Source organism: Mus musculus, chromosome 13, assembly GCF_000001635.26.
Source record: "Mus musculus strain C57BL/6J chromosome 13, GRCm38.p6 C57BL/6J".
NCBI classification, from domain to species: Eukaryota; Metazoa; Chordata; class Mammalia; order Rodentia; family Muridae; genus Mus; species Mus musculus.
The window spans coordinates 9,101,237-9,122,307 of record NC_000079.6 but is presented as its reverse complement, the minus strand read 5'-3'; the positions used below and the strand labels follow the sequence as shown (position 1 = coordinate 9,122,307).

General features: G+C 40.1%; 1 protein-coding gene across 4 annotated transcripts in view; it reads right to left on the bottom strand.

Annotated features, from left to right (window-relative positions):
- The window catches only part of Larp4b (La ribonucleoprotein domain family, member 4B), an 80,799-nt gene that overhangs the window by 52,144 nt on the left and 7,584 nt on the right, over positions 1-21,071 (bottom strand). For 3 of the 4 annotated variants that reach the window (XM_006516476.3, NM_172585.3, NM_001311117.1), the window contains exon 2: positions 82-200. In XM_006516476.3, the coding sequence (XP_006516539.1) occupies positions 82-162 (81 nt within the window). In that variant the 5' untranslated portion in view covers positions 163-200. Of the gene's footprint in view, positions 1-81; positions 201-4,202; positions 19,724-21,071 lie in introns of those variants that run through there. The other variant, XM_006516477.4, reaches the window with a different exon arrangement.

The window sequence follows — 21,071 nt, the reverse complement described above, 5'->3', positions numbered from 1 at the left end:
TCTTTATCAGAAATAGGAATGGATGCCTGTGGCCTGTGCCCTACAGGCCTCCCTCTGGGCCTCCCCTCTAACAACACCTACCAGATGAGAGCTGTCCTTGCCCTCCTGGACTCGCTGTGCCTGCGGTTCAGCCACAACTTTAGCGTCCTGATCAGAAGTCATGGGCTCCACTGGAAAAGTATAATGCTAACCTCAGGACGCTGGAAAAGACAGAGTGTGAAAGTTAGCTTTGATTTGAGAAGCACCAGTTTTTATTGTTTTATCTAATCTAAATGTTCCAGGTCTAAGCTAGCCTGGAATTCATAGGATCCCACGTCGCATACAACTCATCACAATCCTCCTGCCTTAGCTTTCCCAATGCTGGGATCACAAGTGTGAGCCACTCCACCCAGCATTATAACTGATTCTTAAAGTAAATTACTAAGCTGAGACTGCCAGAGTCTTTCAGAATATTTGTTTGCCCTCTGGATTCCAAGTAGTTTAGAAACATTTGCCCAGAACACTCATGCTATTCACTAAGCAAGCAGCAAGTTTCTCCTTCAGACCAACCGGGTAAAAGCTGTATCAGAAACCTTAGAAAACATGTGCTAACAAAGAAAAGCTCAGGTATTCATCTTAAAACCTAAAATTAAGGGGTTGATAATCAAGGCACATGAGGAATATTCATAGCTCAAGAGCAAAAATCAAACTAATTTCAAACCTGGCCAAAGAATGCAAGCATGTGAGCGTGTGAGCATGCGCTCACTCACACACACACACACACACACACACACACACACACACACACACACACACACACACATACACACACACGTTCCCAATGGAAAATAACACACATACATACTAAAATATTCAAATACTTCAGTAATCATCAGGGAAAAGCTAATTAAAACCACAAAAAGACACCACCATGCACCTGTTGGGATGGCTATAAAAAAGACGGGTGACAAGTGTTGGCCTGGGTGTGGAGAATGGGGAATGCTGCTGGAAGGACCTGTGCGCCATTACTGAACGGTAGAGGTTTCTCAAACTTTTAAAAAGAGAACTACTACACTACACGGTCCAGCAATTCCATTTTTTGGTATACATCCAAAGAAAATGCAATTAGCTCCTCATGAAGACAGCCCATGCTCACTGCACTAGACACTGGCCACGACAGATAGAAAGGAAAGACTCACCAATAGATAAAGGAGTAACGGAGGGAGTGTGCGCTTGTTCAGACTTAGACAAATCTTGTTATTTTCTGAACATGAACAGATAAACCTGAGCGATGCTGAGCTGAGGGAAACACATCAAGCACTGGAAGTTTAATACTGTATGAGTCCCTTACAGATACAACCTAATCAAAGACAGACAGACAGAGGGGTGGGGAGAGAGTGAGGGAAAGAGGCCAACAGAGAACGGTAGTTCCCTGGGCCTGGGAAGAAGAGAGGACACCACAGGTCACAGAACTCAACAGTGCAGTAATCTAGCACGATGTCTCCCGTCAGTTACTGTGCACAGAAATCTGCTTTGCATGTAGATGTACACATAAAAGTGACAATGTGAGATGACAAGATGACAAGAACCATTTTACCACGTATACCTTAGTTAAGTATATAGTAGCAAATCACAGAATCCACCAATTTCAAAAAGAGAAAACTTTTTATGAATTTCAAATTTGTATCTTTATAGTTTTTGAATGGTCCCCCGTTTATTTATCTTGATCAAGAACAATTGTGGATGAGGCGTGGTAGCAAATATTCTTAATCCCAGCACTCAAGAAGCAAAGGCAAGCAAATCAACCAGTCTGGTCTATATATAGGTTTCAGGCCAGCCAGAGGTACATTAAACAGTAATTGCAAAAGAATGATTTCACTAGAAAGAAGCTAAAAATATTTGAGCAGCGTTATACAAACATTGGATCATTCAGGGAATATTCTCTAAACTCAGCACTAGGCAATAAAGTTCACATACAATATCTAACTTTTACAAACGACTTCGAGACAACTTCCATGGCTACTCCTGTGAGGATTCATAATCTTTTAGCTCTGAGTTGAAGGCGTATCTTCTTTAATGCTTTACAAATAAGATAAAGCGTTCAATGTAGGCCAGGTACCTTTCAGTCACTTCTGAAAACAACTGGGGGTGAGGTGGGGTGGGGCAGATAAAAGTAGCTTGTTTGGTTTCACTAAGTCTCCATCCAGGTTTTTTTCACTTATACTATTTTAATTAAGTTAGCACACAAAGCAATAGGCTTATCACACACCTCATTATACTTTGTCCTCCTGAGTCCCCTTTCCCACTGTCTTCTCTTTCTTCTCCCAGTTAGTCCCAAAGTATTCTTTATCACTTGCATTCCATCTTCCTATTCCCATCCGATAACATCTCATCTCATGATCCTTGTTTTGTGACTGCCATACACATATATATGTATATAAACAGATGGAGAGGGAGGAGAGAACTGAATTTTAAATGTAGGTTCCAAAGGAGAGAAACAGTGGGCTTGTCTTGAATGTGGTTTGATTTTCAGCTGCATCCATTTTCCTGGAATATCTTGATTTCATGTGTAAAATTCTGTTATGTACCACATTTTCTAGGCTGGCTATCTATTGATGGCCATCTAGGCTGGCTCCATTACTTGACCATTAAGTGCAGCAATAAACACGGATGAGTGAGTACTGTGTGTTGACTTGTATACACAGACCCATGTAGTCAGGTTATACTAAACTGTTATTTTGAGGAATTTCATAATGGATATATACGAGTTCACATGTCCGCTGGCCCTCTCCCCATAGCCTTACCAGCATTTGTTGTCATCTGCTGTCTTTATTTACTTATGTGTTTGAGTGTCTTGCCTGTGTGTCTGTCTGTACTTATTAGCGCCTGTTGAGGCCAGAACTGGAGATGTGAGCTGCCTTGGGCGCATTTTTCCAACAGCTAAGGATGTAGAGGGGTTTTCCTTCTTTTTAATGCTTCTTTCTAGTCTCCAAAACCTGGTTCTAATTTCTAACACTCTTATTAAGGAGATTATTTGATAATCAAAAGCAATCTCTCACACACATATTAGCATAGATCTTTAATTCCAAAACTTTGGGGGGTGGGGTAGGAGGAACAGAACCAGGCAGATCTCTTTAAGAAGCCAGCCTGATTTACAAAGCAAGTTCCAGACCAGGTAGGGCTGCATAATGAGATCCTGACTGAAAAAAAGAAATGAAATTTAAGAGTAAGTAACAGCCAATCTCAGGAGGGTAGTGTTAGAACACATATGCTATTGGGTGGAGGGGACACTAGGAAGTGGGAAGACTGAGGGTGGTTGGTTAGAAGGGCCAGATGAAGTGCTGCGCCTCTTTGATCCCAACACTTGGGAGGCAGAGACGGGCAAATCTCTCTGCGTGTGAGGTCATCCTGGTCTACACACGCATTCAAGGACAGCCAAAGCTACACAGAAAAACACTACCATGAAAAAAACCAACCAAACAAAAAACAGAAAGAAAAAAAAAAGTAAGAAAAATGGAAGAAAAGGAAACAGGAGGGAATTAGGAGGGTGCCTACCCTATGAAAAAGCTTTACGGATACTTGGTAAGCTGATTTAAAAATAAGAAGTTGAACTGAAGTAACTTGACTGCGTAGATAATCTAACTCTCAGAAGCCATAGGTTATGAAATGAAGAGTCCCCAATGACTCCCTCACCTCCCAAGTCGCTGGTCAGGAAGATCTGAGAATATCAAACAACACAGGCAATTGCCACAGTGGTTGACTGCCAACCAGGACTAGATGACCTTACTGCTGAAGACGCCACATGATCTAAGTTGCAGGTCACAGAGAAATCAATTTGAACTGAGATTAAAAATCTTTCTCCCTAGGTAGCCTCTATAGTACCAGAATGGGCTACCCAGGCTCCAGGGTGAGAATTGTCATGAACAATCTTACTCTATGGTGGGTCTTTCATGGTATATCATCAACCTGTTAGGTAGGGTATGCCCTGCTAATAAAATAGAGGTATGTCCCCTTCGTTTTGGCTGGTATTGAGACCCACTCCACTCCAGGGGGGAAATCCCTTCTGGTCTCATCAAGCCTGGTCAGAGCTGGGCCTGTGGGGGCTATAGGTCTAATTTTGCTATGATATGCCCATCATTTCTCCCTCTTAGGCTTTTGCAAAAGCTGTCAACTTTGGCACAAGAGACACCCCCCGCAGCGAGCAGCAGTAACTACAGACTCACAGTGGTCACAGTGATCACACTGACTGCTGCACACTCAGTCATCAATGGGACATCCACAGTCACCTCATAGAAGACAGTTTCAATGACCAATGGGACATCCACAGTCACCTCATAGAAGATAGTTTCAAGACTGTAAGAACCTAAAGAAAGGATAAAATATTTAGGAAAGCTCTCTGCTAGGCACAGCATGGCCACAACACTCCTGAGCCCACAGCAGCTGTGATCAACCTACCATGTGGGAGTGGGCACTCTTGAGGCCCCATGACTCCCTAAGGATTGTAGCTCAGGTTGTCCTTGACCTTGCTTGCTGTGTAGTCAGAAAACTTGTGACTTCTGGTTCTAAAGTCTCCATTTTCTGCATGCTCGGATTGCAGGCATGCCCTACCATGCCCACTTTATGCTGTGCTGGGAGTTGAACCCAGGACCTTGTGCATAACAGACAAGAACTCTACCACCTTACCTATATCCTCAGCCCTAAACAGGTATTTTATAAGTCATATAGATTATCCTAAATCACCTGAGCAATGAAAAACTACTTAGTATTTGCCCAACCCACCCTCTAAAAAAATCAAAGAAGCTGGAGGGAGGGCAGCTCTCTGCTTTAGATGTGTGGATCCATATGCACATGTGTATGTACGCTTTGTCTTAAACCTTTGAGACTGAGTGGGTTTCAGTAATGTGGAGGCAGGGTGACTGCCAACCCTAGTGACCCTCCTGTCTCTGGCTCCCACAGTGCTAGGGTTACAGGTGTGAATGGCCATATCCAGCTTTTTATGTGAGTGCCTAAGATTTAAACTCAGGTCCTCATGCTGTGTGTGTGTTAAGTGTTCTTACAAAGTCAGCTATTTCCCTAGCCCAGTCAGGGCAATTCTGAAGGGCAGATTTAGGTATGTAAGAAAACTACTAGGAAGGAGGGACCAGGAAGGGGGACAACATTTGAGATGTAAATAAATAATTAATAAAATGGAAAGAAAAAGGACAAAAAAGAAAACTACTTAAGATGAAGCTGGTCTTGAATCACAGTGTCAGAATAGAATCACAAGAGTCAGAATAACAAGAAACACCGTTTCAAAGAATGTGAGTGAAAAAACCTAAGTGGCACAGGGCTTAGTGTCAATCTGGGAGTGAGCAGGATAGTCTCATCCAAATCTGTCAAGCCCTGGGGCAGGGATGCCTTAACCTCTGGAGACTTAGATCTGCTGTTGCAGCAGAAGCTGAGCACTGAAGCTGCAGAGGACTAAAGCTGTATCTCCTAGAGCACGTGTACAGATTTCAGTGCTGTTTGCTTCCCTGATTCCAGAGCACCCCAGAGTCAGGCTCAGAGCATCTGGGGGAGGAGGGAGAACCTGCCCAGCTCACAGCCTACACAGTTAAGTGTGGCCATCAGAGGCTCCCAGTGCACAAAGCACAGACGCTACTGAACTGCAGTGACAGACACGACACTTGTCTAGCATGGGCTCAGCACCAATATAAATTGTAAGAAAGACTCTCCCAGTTTAACTGACACTCTCCCCACCCCCAACTCCTACCCCTCCCACCCCGCCCACCATGAAGAGTCCAATTTTGGAGAACTGAGAAAAAGCCACTCCAACAGGTCATTTACTATACTTTGAATAGTATTTTGAGTTTAAGAGCTATCATGCCTTTTTTTTTCCCCACATATATATCTAATCCTTTTTAAAATTTTCATTGCTAAGTGAACTTTTAAAAACTCACTCTTCTTTCCTCTTCCACTTTAGTCACGTTTCCCAGCCCTTCTCCAGTCCTCCCTCCTCTAACCTGTAACTGCAAACACTTTACTTTCACGCCTCATGACTGTTCTACAGCCATTATGGGCTTTAATGAATTTTAACTGTGTGTGTGTACCTTGTTCAGGTTTTGTTGTTGTTGTTGCTAATACAGTCTTTATTTGAGGACTGAGAAGGCTGCTTCAAGTTGGGGAGATAGTCCAGGCAACAAAGTACTTAGCATTGAGAGTGAGGAACTGAGTTCAGTCCCCCAGCACATACATAAAAAGTTAGGTGCAGTAGCCTAATTACTGTAGGCTAATCATTGAGCTCTAGGTTTAGTGAGAGACTGTGTCTCTCAAAAAGGGTAGATAAGCCTTTGACCTTTGAATTCCACGCACATACATACAGATGTGCATACACATGTGTACATGTATACAACTATATACCACACAACAGCATTCATGCACAAGCAAACAGGCTGCTCAGTAAGAAGACAAAGGGGATCCGGGATGCAGGGTTCAATTCCCAGCACCATGTAAACTAGGTGTGGTAGTACCGAATTGTACTACCTACTATATAATCTCAGGAAATGGAGGCAGGACAATTGAAGTTCAAGGTCAATCTCAGCTGCCTTGCATGTTTGGTGCCAGAATGAGTATGAGTCTCAATATTAAGGAAAAAAAAATGTTTAAAGGGCTATCACCAGCTTGTCTGACACCAAGTAGGTTGGGCTTTTGTTTTTGTTTTTTAAAAGATAAACCTGGGATATCTTAATATGAAAGTAAGGAAACTATTCATAGTAAGTGTGGCTACACTACAAGAACACTAAAGCCACAGCAGGAGAGGCAAAGGTCTTGAATGTATATGAAATATGGTATCTAAAAGTCCCTGAAAGCTAAAAACATCACCACTATACTGTAAGGACACCAATTCATTATCCTACAGATTATTAAGGGAAACAGTTATGTAGTCCACCCCCCCCCCAGATTAATCAATATTTCATGACAAAACAGTCATCAAGAGAAAAGCCTCAGTAAATGAAGAATGAATGATTTTTAAAATATCAAGATGTGGGCTACAGACAGCTCAGCGGTTAAGAGCACTGACTGCTCTTCCAGAGGTCCTGAGTTCAATTCCCAGCAACCACATGGTGGCTCACAACCATCTGTAATGGGGATCTGATGCCTTTTTCTGGTGTGTCTGAAGACAGCGACAGTATACTCACATACATGAAATTAATTAATTAGTAAAAAAATTAATCATTAAAAATACCAAGATGTTAAAGAGTTTAGTGCTTAACATAGTGGCATATGGCTACAATGTCAGCATTTAGGAGCCCGAGACCAGAGGGATTTTTATCCTACTTTATAGATAAAACTGTAAATCAGATCCTGACTGGGGCCATTTCTTAGTCTTATCACTGAAACTGGAACTCTAGGCATTCTTCCCACTTCCTGGTCTTGCTATATATAGTGCCTTTCCTGCAAGATGGAATGTATGGCCTCAAACTGAGAGCCAGAAACCCCTCCCTCCCTTTAATTACTTCTTAGGCAGTTTGTCGTAAGAATGGGAAACTAATACAATCTGGAATTTGCTTTTTAAATATGCTAATAAAATTTAAAGAGAGAAAAAGAAACAAAACCACAAGGACGGCAGATCAATGGCTGCTGAAACCAGATAGTACAGGTCAGCTGAGTGAGGTTTATGAAACTGTACTCAAAAGTAAAAACTTCGTATATTTAAATCTAAGGAAAATATGGCTTAGATATTACTGATACTCAATTAAAATGTCACATTTATTTATACTTAAAATGTGTCCTTGATGAAATCAAAGGAAATGTGCAAACCATTTTTTTGTTTGTTTGGTTTGTTTTTGTTTTTTCGAGACAGGGTTTCTCTGTATAGCCCTGGCTGTCCTGGAACTCACTTTGTACACCAGGCTGGCCTCAAACTCAGAAATCCGCCTGCCTCTGCCTCCCAAGTGCTGGGATTAAAGGCATGCGCCACCACGCCCGGCTGCAAACCATTTTTATGAAGAATAATTGTGTTGGCTTTTGCCATAAAAAGGAAATAAGACACTCAACTACAGAAAAGCAGAAACTAGTACAATCAATCACAACGGTTTAAAAATTGACAAAACCGGCAAAGTAAAAAACAAACAAACAAACAAACAAACAAAAAAAAAACCATGATATGAAATGATAAACAGTAAGGTTGTAACTAGATTTTTAAAATTCACATAACTTAGTAGTTACTTAAAAAACAAAACTAGAAAGAAATAAGCAAAGAGATTGACAATGTATGATTGAGGTTTCACTTCTTGCACACTGCACAGATAGACACACTGTAGCAAGGATCCAACAGTACAACTCAGTCCACTGATGCATCTTTCATTATCACTCAAACACAAATGACTCACTACAGTGCTGACCAAGTAAGTACTCTATGTCCTTCACCATCAGCATTCATACAATGACGTTTACCAAGTCTCTTCTCAGTCTCATGACTGGGACCAAGGGATGAAACACAAGGAAAGTACTAGACGCTACTATACAGTCACGTTCAAGAACTCCAACTTAATTTCTAAAAGTTTACCAAAAAGGAAAAAGAAGAAAAAGGTAAGTGAGGGGCCAACAAGATGGCTCAGAGGGTGGAAGTACTTGAGCACAGGCCTGATGCTTTCACTTGCTCTGGGGATCCTACAGGGTGGCAGAAAAGAACTCGAGAAAGCTGTCCTCACTTCTACACATGCACCCTGGCATGGGTTGGGGCCACACAGGCGCACACACACACACACACACATGTGCAACTACATATACACACAAAAATAAATTTTGCAAGTTAAAAAATAGTAAATGAATAATATTCAACTAGGTAAGTAAACAGTTTTCTCTGAATAAGAAAAACAGGCTCTTCACAACTGGACACCTGCCTTAGTACTGTGTGGATCCCTGGGCAATCAATTTTAAAAGCCAAATTGTTTTTACTTTTAATGTCCAAATGTATTTATAAGTGAAACAGTTTACCTACTAGACTCTGACTTCTTTGAAACTAAGTAAATTCATCAGGGGGGAAAATTGTCAAAGCAGTTCTAATGGAGAGTTATTAAAATAAAACTCTAGCATTGTAGGGCTGAAAAGAAGGCTATTTTTTAGTGTTATTATTTTTCTATTTCTAGAGAGGAGGTGTAAGGAAGTGAGACAAAATAGGAACTGGAGTGTCTCATTCATTTGCTCCATGTTGCTAGATCATATTCTCTCATGGCTGTCAGCATCATTCTGACATATCTAAAATGTGTATTCTGGTTTTACACACACACACACACACACATACACACACGCACAATGTACACACACATACTCTACATAAAATGTAGAGTTCCTCAGGGGAGGCAACTCTGCTTCGTTCTTTCAACTCACAGATTACATACAGAATTCATCTTTGATAGTGGAAATATGTACAGAGGAAAAGATGGCTGTCTCCAGGAAGGCTGCTATTCTAGCTCTTTGTTTTTACAGACTTGGTACCTCTATAATAGTCTCTTTAATGAGTATTCTTATAGTAAATGTGTTATTCAAAGATACTGGCAGATGAAAGAATGAGCCCAATCTCAGTACAGTACCTAATTGTACATTTACTCTGGCACCCAGCGCAGGTGTACTCCTAATCAGACATGGCCAATAAGCTTCAAGATTATTTTAAATTTCCTTTTATGCACGCACACCTGTGCTTCTACTGAAACAGCTAGTGGTAGGATTCGAGTTGTTTGTGCTGGGGGAGAGGGATGATAAAATCAGACACAGACAGAACAATTTATTAGCAAAATCTGACTGGAAAGGTAATCAATTCACAAGAAATATACCAAATAAAATTGTATTTTTAAATGTCACACTAATAAAAATCTAATTTAGAACTTATGACTGCTTTTGTGAAATACTGTTAGGTCCCAAAGAAACCTGAGACAGATTCCACTTAGTACCTACGGCTCCTCCCAGCACTTCTCACCCTACCCCACCCTACACCTCTCCAGCCAGAGGCCAGATTTCCTTTTCCCCAGCTTCTGATTCCTATAATAACTCAGTCATTCTGACTACAAACTCTCTTGGGGTCTTGGTACTCTGCCCTGGGCCTCTTGGCCCACTTGCACCACTTTTCTCCTGGTATGATGGATTCTGTATGCTCAGACCAGGGAGTGGCACTATTAGAAGGTATGGCCTTGTTAGAGTAGTTGTGTCACTGTGGGTATGGGTTGTAAGTCTCTCATGCTAGCTGCCTGGAAGTCAGTATTCTAGCAGCCTTCAAAAGATGTACAACTCTCAGCTCCTCCTGCATCATGCTTGCCTGGATGCTGCCATCTTCCCACCTTGATGATAATGGACTGAACGTCTGACCTGTAAGCCAGCCCCAGTGAAATGTTGTCCTTAAAAGAGCTGCCTTGGTCATGGTGTCTGTTCACAGCAGAGAAACCCTAAGCCACATGGCCTGGTTCAGTCTTTCCAGATGCCGCTGGCTGTTCTCTCCCTCATATCCACAATAAACACTTCTCCTCAACTATACCTAGGAGCCATCATGTCCTCATTTTCATTCACAAATTACTAAAGAACACTTCTTTTAGTTTTTTTTTTTTTTAGTCGGCACTCTTCTTAACATAAAACAGCCAACCAAACCAAACCAAAACTAAACAAAACAAAAAACCCTGAGAATTTGGTTCATCTCATTAGGTAAGCCTGTTAGGCAAGATGTCATATTACACATTAATATTCTGACAAACTCCGAACCACCACTCCAGTATTGGTTTATAAGGAAACCTAAAACAATCCCCTGAAGGATTTGGGAGTGGGAGTGACTCCTATCTCTCATTTTGCATGTGGCTGTAATAGAATGTAAATGGCTCTGTAAGTTTGCTTCCAAAAAGCTACACCATGTGGGCAATCACAGCCTGGCAAGATGGAGCCCTTCACCCCTCAGAAAAACCTCTTCCTTTTACTCTGTATTGTGTTCCTCTCCCAATAATCATGAGAAAGTTGTTTCTAGGGCTGGATAGATGGCTCAGTAGTTAAGAGCACCGACTGCTCTTCTGAAGGTCCTGAGTTCAAATCCCAGCAACCACATGGTTGGTGGCTCACAACCATCCGCAATGAGATCTGATGTCCTCTTCTGGTGCCTCTGAAGACAGCTAGAATGTACTTAGATATAATAATAAATCTTTTTTAAAAAAAAGTTGTTTCTACAAACACTTCACACAATTTCACATGAGTCTGAAAAGCCAGGCAGAAAAGGAGACAACCCCACTAGGATTATCTCAGGCTTGACTGATTCACATATCTTTCTTGGTCATTAGGGAAATACCACTACCAGGAAATGCCATACCTTACACTTGACGTCTCTAAAAGGTTTAAGACAATACAATTATTTTGACTTAACCGAAATTGGGAAAGTATGTAAAAGAGGAAAGGGGTTTAATTAAAATGTTAAATAAACCTCATGTTAAAAGTCAATTGTCTCTCAAACCCAGCCTGCTTATAATACATTGACATTTGTTTATTGACGACTTTTTTAAAAAAAAAAAAAAAAGAACTGTTCCCTAGGTTTACTATCCCATGGTTTGGCATGACTGACCTAGCAATCAGTATGCAACCATTTCCATTAACAATCCAACTGTGCCTGGCTTGTCTGAGTCATCCTCCATCATGGCTTTGAGCTCAGTCTGTTACTTGGTCCTGCTCATTTGCTGTCACTGTTGTTGCAATCCAATTAATGTATGTGCTTCTGTTTACTCAAGCCATTTCTTTAAGAAGATGAACATAGGGTGGTGTATACCTGTAATCCCAGATATTAAGGGGTGGAGCATCCTAAGTTAGAGGCTAGTCTGGACTACCTAGCTAGACCATGTCTCAAACAAGTCAAACAAAATACATATAAAATCCAAAGAAAGAAAAAAATAACTGGTCAACATTTCACATGGATTACAACTCTCCTTATAAAGGGCACGGCTATCTGACTCCAACTGCTTCTATCTGTGCTCTACATTCATCACTCTTTCACTGGGCAGCTTTACTAACTTTTTTTTTTTTTTGAGTAGATGAACATTTTCTTGAGACCACTGACAATTCTCACAAAAGTCTTCAGTCATTTACATTTGAAAACAAAGAGTTCTAATGAACAAGACAGTGACATTAGTACATTGTCCCACAGGATTCACAATCAGTGGCTACAGAAGACCTTCAAGCTTCAGATACCTTCTTTTTTAAAAATATTTATTTATTATTATACATAAGTACACTGTAGCTGTCTTCAGACACAGCAGAAGAAGGCATCATATTTCATTACGGATGGTTGTGAGCCACCACGTGGTTGCTGGGATTTGAACTCAGGACCTTCAGAAGAGCAGTCAGCACTCTTACCCACTGAGCCATCTCTCCAGCCCTTAAGATACCTTCTTAAGGTATCTCTAGAGGAGTTCTAGAGGGGCGAGGAGGGGGTGGGGGAGATTCATGGAGGGGAAGAACATTTGAAATGTAACAAATAAAATGATTAAAAAATAATAATAATAAAAAGTTAAAGAAATCTACCATGCAGAACTCATCATCAATTGTTGAATGGGAAAAAAAAATCTCTATTCACCTCACCTTTTGTCTTCGAAGGCTGCACATCATCCATTCCAATGTATATTTACAATTAAGACTCTCAATCGACAAACAGTGAAGGTTGAAATTTTAAGCAAACTTAGACATGAGCATTTAAAGAAGGGGAAAGCTAGAGTTGAAAACAGCTAGAGATACTGCAGCCTGCTCTGCTCAGAGGCATGTCTATTCTCAGGAATAAAGCTGAGACCTAAAACCTGAGGTTTCTCATCATTCAAAGCTGGTTTGGAGGTTCAGCAAGAGAACACAACTACTGAGAGAATCTCCACCAAAGATGAGTCCTGCTCTACTGCAAAAGTCATCTTCTTCAACTGAACACACAACTTCAGAGAAACAAACAAGGAACAGTAAGGACCATCCACCTACCCAGGTCGATTGGCCAATCAATCCTGGAAGCAATGGAGTGCTGGTATCAATCAGACTGCCCTTAAATACCTATTACAGTTGCTAGAACATCTGTCTTCACTTTTTCTGTAACACATTGATTAGTTTCACAACAACAACAAAAAAAAAACTTTAATGTACCCGAAACCGACAGTATTTTTACCTTTTTATCTCAAGGAAGATTATCCAAATACTAAAATGTTCCAGTTTCTTAGAATGTTCAATCAAAACTTCACTTGGAAAAAAAAAATACTTCTAATCTATATGAATCAGTCGATAAACCCAAACAAAGCAAGAGTGCCTTTAATGTATAATGAAGGTTGTGAAACCCACCAGAGCATGAAGCTCTAGAGAAGGGAGTAGTTACCTGCTGATGACAAAGCAGATGGCAGTTACAGAAATGGCAACTTCTTCTTCAGAGCCTAAATTACAGTCCTGACTATATGTCCTCCTCAAGTCTTGTTTCATGAACATGCAAATCGCCTTCCTTAAACACTAAATGCCAAGGTGGGTGCATACCTGTCCTCGTACTCGAGAGGCAGAGGCTGATGGGTCTCCTATCTGAAAAAACCAAAACCAAAACCAAAGCAAAGCAAAGCAAACAACACACTAAAATGAGCTGAGTGGTAGAGGCTAGACCTGCAGTCCCAGCTACTTGGGAGGAGCAGGATATACTTTGCACCCTAGTGTCCAACGCCAGCATAAGAAACAACGTGAGACTGAATAACTGAATAAACAACTGAATAAATAACTCACTTAACAGCATTATAAATGATGAAACATCTTACTTTAAGATATATATGAATATGCAACCTTATTTCTCCATTTAATGTTTGTATATAAATAAAAGTATGTAGATATAGTATCTATATTTAATATTTCAGTGAAGTGGAAGTATTTCCTAGCAATTATAATCCTGTGTTCCTTAAAAATATATATATATACCTCCTAAGTAAAGACAAGGTGCCTAAATATAGACTAGATATGATGGGGTTTTTTAAAAAAAGAAAAAAAGGTAAACATGAAAATGAATGGGTTTTGGCTACACAGAGAAACCCTGTCTCGGGGAAAAAACAAACAAACAAACAAACAAACAAACAAACGAAGTGAATGGGTTTTTATTCCCAGAAGTTCCTAAATTAAAAAAGTTTTGAGAAAAAGCCAAACAAGTAACTGGAGGTGCAATGGTTCTGTAAGAGTCCCTACCTATAGTCTGGGTCCTAGTCTGTCTTTCCCCAGCTTCAACATTTCCTGCTGTAACTGTTTCAAAAAGCCTAAGGCTGGAGAGATGGCTCAATCATTAAGAGCACTTGCAGAGGACCTGGGTTTAGTTTCAGCATCCACATAGCAGGCCACAGGTTCCAAGAAATCTGACTCCTTCTGGCTCCAAGGGCACTGGGCACATACATATGCTCAGGAAAAAACACTCATACATAAAAAAGAAGTCTTTTTTTTTTTTTAAAGTAACCCAATCTTGACTCAAAAGAAAAGAGGTGTGAAATGAAAGGAGCCAAGTCAACCCTGACTGGATGACCCTGTTTCTGGGAGCCAGTCTCTCTAACATAACCTCTCAGTCTGCTCCTTTCTCCAGCCTCACCAGCCATTAACAATCTCTCCCCTGCAATACCACTGATAGATCTCCACAGCCCAGCCCAGCCCAGCCCAGCCCAGCCCAGCCCAGCCCAGCCCAGCCCAGCCCAGCCCAGCCCAGCCCAGCAGGAGTCTGCTCTGCCTTCTCCCCCTCTGGCCTGGTGCTTCTGCTTCTGTAGCTACTCTTTCTTAACCACCCTGAAATGTTCTTCCTGTGTGCTAAGCAGAGTAAGAGGCTCTGTATCCCATGCAATTAAAAGGAACTGCAAAAGCAAATAGGTAGTTACAAAAATTAATGTGTGTATACTTAACTTGAACTTGTGTGTGTTCTTTCTTTTGATCTTTGCCCTAGACCCAGTCCTTGTATTGATGTTCTTCTTACATAAGCCAAAACACATCACTGTTTCTTTAAAGCACATCTAGTACAGATGGAAAATTATCTAAATACACAACATTTATAGGACTATTCTCCTGTGTGTGTATGTTGTGTGTGGACACAACCTTTCATGTCACCCTCAAAACCACATTAGATGCTCCTTCCCTCAAGACAGGGACTGCCAAATAGGTCAGGCTGACTCGGCAATGAACCCCACACATCCTCCTCGCAGCCTCCCCAGAGCTGGCCTAACCAGCACAACACTATACACCCAGTTTTTCTTTTTCCTATTTTGTTTACTTTATCTTATATGTACTAATGTTTTGCCTGTATGCATCTATGTGAACCAAGTGCATGCCTGCAGATCTCCTAGAACTGGCATTATGGATGGCATTATGTGGGTCCTGGGAATAGAACCCAGGTCTTCCACAAGAGCAACAAGTGCTCTTAACTGCTGAGCCAACTCTTCTTCATGTGTGCTCTAAGTGATCTCCCCAGACCCTCCACTACAAACATTTATAAATTTTTTAAAACTTTTAAAAAAGATTTATTTATTCATTTTTTGTATGTGAGTACAATGTAGCTGTCTTTAGACATACCAGAAAGGAGAATCAGATACCATTACAGATGGTTGTGAGCCACTGTGTGGTTGCTGGGAATTGAACTCCGAACCTCTGGAAGAGTGGCTGGTTCTCTTAACCACTGAGCTATCTCTCCAGCTCCATTTGCAATTTTTTAGTGGATGAAAACATTCAAAATTCTCTCTTAACTACTTTGATTTCTAAGACACAGTATCCATTCACAGTAATTAAATTATGTAATTGCAGTAGCAGAGGGTCAATGTGAACAAGGTTATACGGCTTTGGTAAAGAGATAACTCTGCCAGGAGAAAGACCCCTGCCAAGGAGGTGCCTAGCAGCCATATGGCAGCATTCGGCAGGTCCCACAATTTCACAGGAAGAGTACCAAATCTGGCAAGTGCAATCGGGACCGAGGTGGCTCAGAGCTTCTGCCTCTTCTTGAATCATGTCCCTGTGTTCACTTTCCACAAGGCTAGTTCACAACTGCACGCTAAATCTCAATACAGCTATCTAATCAACACACAGTCAAATATTTATGGTTTGCCTGACTCCTATCTATCAGTTGTTTAAAATAATGAACCCTATTGCTCTTTTAAAACATAAAACCCCTATTTGAAGGATATGCAAACAACCCAATAAAAAACCTGCAACTAGATTGCTGTAGCCTCTTCTCAGAAAAAGGGTCATTTCTAAATTCCAACTGTTATTAAATTCTTCAGAAAGCCAATCTCTCTGAAACTATCTTAACTTCGTAGTTTCCTTACACCTTCTAGAATTCTAGAAGGCAAGTTGGTCTTCCTAAAACATAGGCCTCCTCAGATGAGTTCAAAATCTCTAGCCTGCCCTTGGGATGAAGTACAAATATATAAGCAGCTATTTGGATGTTACTTTTCTTCCTCCCATCAAAGCCTGAGTTCATTATTTTATGTCTCTTACTAGCCCTTTCTACCCTGGAATACGACATAGCAAATTATGATCATCCGATCAACTCCAAAATTCTGTCACAGGGAAAGACATCTTTGCCAGCCTGCCTGCCTTGTTCACACTGTGCTCCTAACAGGGCCTAATAGAGTAGAATCCCACTAAGTGTGCGTCTAATAAATAAATGTGGGAAGACTTGCCTAGCAATTAAAATAGAAAACACAGGAAATGAGATGGTTCCAAATAAGCCTTTACTCCAGTTGATGGGTTACACACAAAAGACAGCAGTTGTAAGTTAGGGTAAATTTACTTTGAATCAATTTTCATCTTCATTTTAGTCTCTAGGTTTAGTGTGCATGCATATGCATATGTGCATGTGTGGGCACAAGAATGCACTTGAGGTCTAAGACTTACATATCAAAGAGTGACATTAAAAATTAATTTAATATTAAAACAACAAATCAGTAAAGAAGTCTCTTAGTAGCAAGCACATACTAAAGTAATTATTTGTATGGGAGGAGCAAGTAAAAATACTGTTTTGAAAATCTGCTCAAAGCTTATCCCACTATAAAGATATTTAATATAAATGACCAAGCTAGAAACATGCAAATACATTTTAGCCTTTCCTCAAATAGGCTTCATTTCTATATTCCAATTGTCACTAAATTCTTCAGAAAAATCAAGTAACTACTCCAAATTCTCTGGACTCCTTCACAGTGGACATAGGTTAGGAAGTGCGTCGATGAACACTTGCCTGGGAACTGGACTCCTTCCCTACCAGGCACAACAACTACATTCCCCTGGGTTTTCTCATCAACAGCACTGTGAGGACGTCTTAGAACATGGAGACAATACAGTAAGTACCTGGTACATAATGTGTCTACGTAAGATTACTGAAGTACTGAAATACCACACTGCTCACAAAGCCACAGTATCAAACTACAGTCTTCAAGTAGTAAGCATAGCAATTGCAGACATGTTAAAAGTTTGCCAAAGTGTAAATGGTACTATCAAAACATAATGAATAGCCGGGCGTGGTGGCGCACACCTTTAATCCAGCACTTGGGAGGCAGAGGCAGGTGGATTTCTGAGTTCAAGGCCAGCCTGGTCTACAAAGTGAGTTTCAGGTCAGCCAGGGCTATACAGAGAAACTCTGTCTCGAAAAACAAAACAAAACAAAAACCATAATGAATATCCTCTAACATGTACAGAAGCGATACAACATTTAAAAAAAGAACTGACATTCCAAAATAAACCAGAATCAAATCTTACTTTGGCTTAGTACTTACTGTAAAAGGTCCGTTTCTATTTCACAAGTGGGTTACAACTCAAGGCAGTTAGGATTATACTCCCTTTTTAGTAGATAATATGCATCACATAATCAATTTTTAGCAAAGAATCCACATCAGTATTCTTAATTCCAATTAATTGGATAGGGTGTGGCTCACAATAAGAACTTGCCTACCAGTGAGAGGATCTGAGCTCAACCTTGACAACCATGGTTTTGTTTTGTTCTTTAAAAAAAGAAGCTTCCTATCAATACAACTGTTTACTACTAATATTCAGTGCGGTATTACCTGCAGCTTCTATGATAACATTAAACCGTCTTTCTCTTTTTAAGACGGTCTTGTTATGTAAGACACTCTAGGATTAAATTAGAGTCCTCTGTCTGTTCTTCCTGAATGCTAGGAGTTAAGATGTGTAGTCCCTACCTGGCTACAGCTTTCGCATCTCGCATAAGCCCCAGATATACATTATCGTATCATCCGAATCCAAGATGTTGAAACAAGACCTTTTCTCTTTTTTTGGCAACGGGTTAAGTATTGTCATTACGGGCTTCAAAGTATGAAACTAGAAAACATCATCATTTCTGTCTTTCTGAACTGGAAAATGCAGAGCAAACTGTCTTCTGGCCTCAGGTGTTCTGAAGAATGAGAAACAAATCAATAGATTCATTCAGTCTTCAGAATTATAAGACAAGCACACTGTTGTGCGCTATTGTAATGTATTTAACGCTCTAATTTTGTGGGAAACCAATTGTTAAACTGAGATCCTGACACACACCAGTTGTTTGACTTGAACACAGCAAACAAAACCACAGAAAAGCTCTCCAAAAACTCACATTCCCTCTAGGTCAAGTTTCTCCTTTTAAAAAATATGGATGCTGGGCTTTGTATTCATTCACCTTTAATCTCAGCACTAGGGAGGCAGAAACACAGGGATCTCTGTGAGTACAAGGTCAAGGTAGAGCTACAGAATGAAACCCGGTGCCTTTAAAAACATTAACAAAAGCCATGCACAAAAATGCAAGCTATGACATTGGACCTTTGAACCTATACATATGTTCCTATGTTAGCACCAAGGATACTAAAATGAACAACTGTATGAATACTTTAGTAAGAATACTATAAAATTTATATGAATTTCTCTTGAGATACTCTTTCTTAAAGGTAAACTATAATCTAGTCTGTTTATATTATATGAATTGGATGCTAAATCACAACACAATCTGAATCAAGGATGCTAGATATTCTAGAATGACAAAATCCTTAATTTTCCTTGAATACATACATACAGTCACGTACTACACAACATAAAGTTAAAGGTAATGCAAACATAATGGTGACTCTATACATTACATAGGAGCTTATTACCATATTCAGGGTAAGGGCCCCTGGAGAAACACTTCAGTAAGAGTACTTGATGCTCTTGTAGAAGACTGGCATTTGATTCCCAGCACTGACATCAAGAGGATTACAACTGTCTATAACTCCAGCTCCTGGGGATCTGATACCTTCTTTCTGACATCTGTGAGCACCCGTACTCACATGTACAAACCCTGCCACTACCTTACCTCAATTCCAATGAACAATTAAAAAGGAAAAAAAAAAGTGTGTGTGTATACACACACACACCCACACATATATGAATTCCAATTGCCTATTGCTTCTGTAGCTATTGTAACATATCTAATTGCAACATATTACTCACCATTGTAGCAATGCTGATGTAAACAAACCTACTGTAGTACCAGGTATTTAAAAAACACATGCAATAATGTACAGATAATAATAAATGATTCTTACTAGTTTATTTATTTACTACACTATTTATTGACTATACCATTTATTATTTGTTTAATCTTACTATAAAATAGCATGCCATGCTTTTTGTTTGTTTGTTTGTTTGTTTTTTGTTTGTTTTTGTTTTTGTTTTTCGAGACAGGGTTTCTCTGTGTAGCCCTGGCTGTCCTAGAACTCACTTTGTAGACCAGGCTGGCCTCAAACTCAGAAGTCCGCCTGCCTCTGCCACCACGCCCAGCTAGCATGCCATGTTATATAGGCACAGGTTATGTATTACACATCTCTCACTGTAAGCCTTGACTATATCAAAAGGCTATGTGAAGTAATGAGCCTATCCTATTTGTGCTAAGCATTCTGAGGTATTCAATATAGTAATAATTAAACAGTCTAACTGCATTTCAGAACCTACCCCATCATAAGCAACAAATAACACTACCTCAATCTTTTTTAAAGCTTCCTTAAGAATATGCTTTTAGGGTTGGAGAAATGGTGGTTAAGATTAAGAGCATATACTGATCTTTCAAAGAACCTGAGTCCCACCCCTAGCACCCATATGAGGCAGTTTACAATTGCCCGTAGCCCGTAGCCTGTAGCTACAACTCCTGTAGACCCAATGTCACTGGCCTCTCTAGGCACCTACCCCACTTACCCTACCCCCAAGCAAATAAATATTTTTTTAAAAATTTGCTTTAAAAATTAAAATGGTTCTTTGAAATTCTGCAACAAAAATAAAGTTAATATTTTCACCAATGCCAAGGCTGGTTTTACAGGCTTGCAAGTGTTCTGACTGAGCATGTAGCTAAAGAGTGCAGTGAGCCTGGGGTGGGTTCACACTGGAGAAGAGCCAGAAGACTATGAGCCAGTCCTAGCTCTATATCCAGATCCTGGAATGCAACGAGTTACAGTCCTAACTCTGTCACTAACCAGCTAGCTGTATTTCCAACCAAGTATAACTTCTGTGGACTTCAGAACTCTAAAATCCTATAAGATACTGGTTTTTTGGCAACTGATAACTAGTTATCAAATTCCAACTGGCAAGAGTGTAGACGAAACAAAACTCGAAATCTCAGAAAATGACTTTAATACCTTAAAGTGATATAAATTTTCACCTAACTATATGAGCATCCAGTAATTCCAGACAAATAACAACAACAAAGTTAAAAACTCATGAACCAGGGTTGGAGAGATAGTTCAGTAAAGAGCACTGACTGCTCTTCTAGAGGTCCTGAGTTCAATTCCCAGCAACCCGCATGGCAGCTTACAACCATCTGTAATGAGATCTGATGCCCTCTTCTGGTGTGTCTGAAGACAGTGACAGTGTACTCACATACATGAAATAAATAAATAAATCTTAAATTAAAAAAAAAACATAACAAAAAACCTTCAAAGCTTGCTCTTTGTTTAAAAAGAAACCTCATGAACGAAACTTATTGAATGCTATGTTAATTAATATTAAACTCATGAACTTAACTTATGGAATGCTATGTTAATATTAAGCATTTGGTAATTACTCTTTATAATAAATTTAATGACACCTCCACATAAACTGAAAACTGGGCA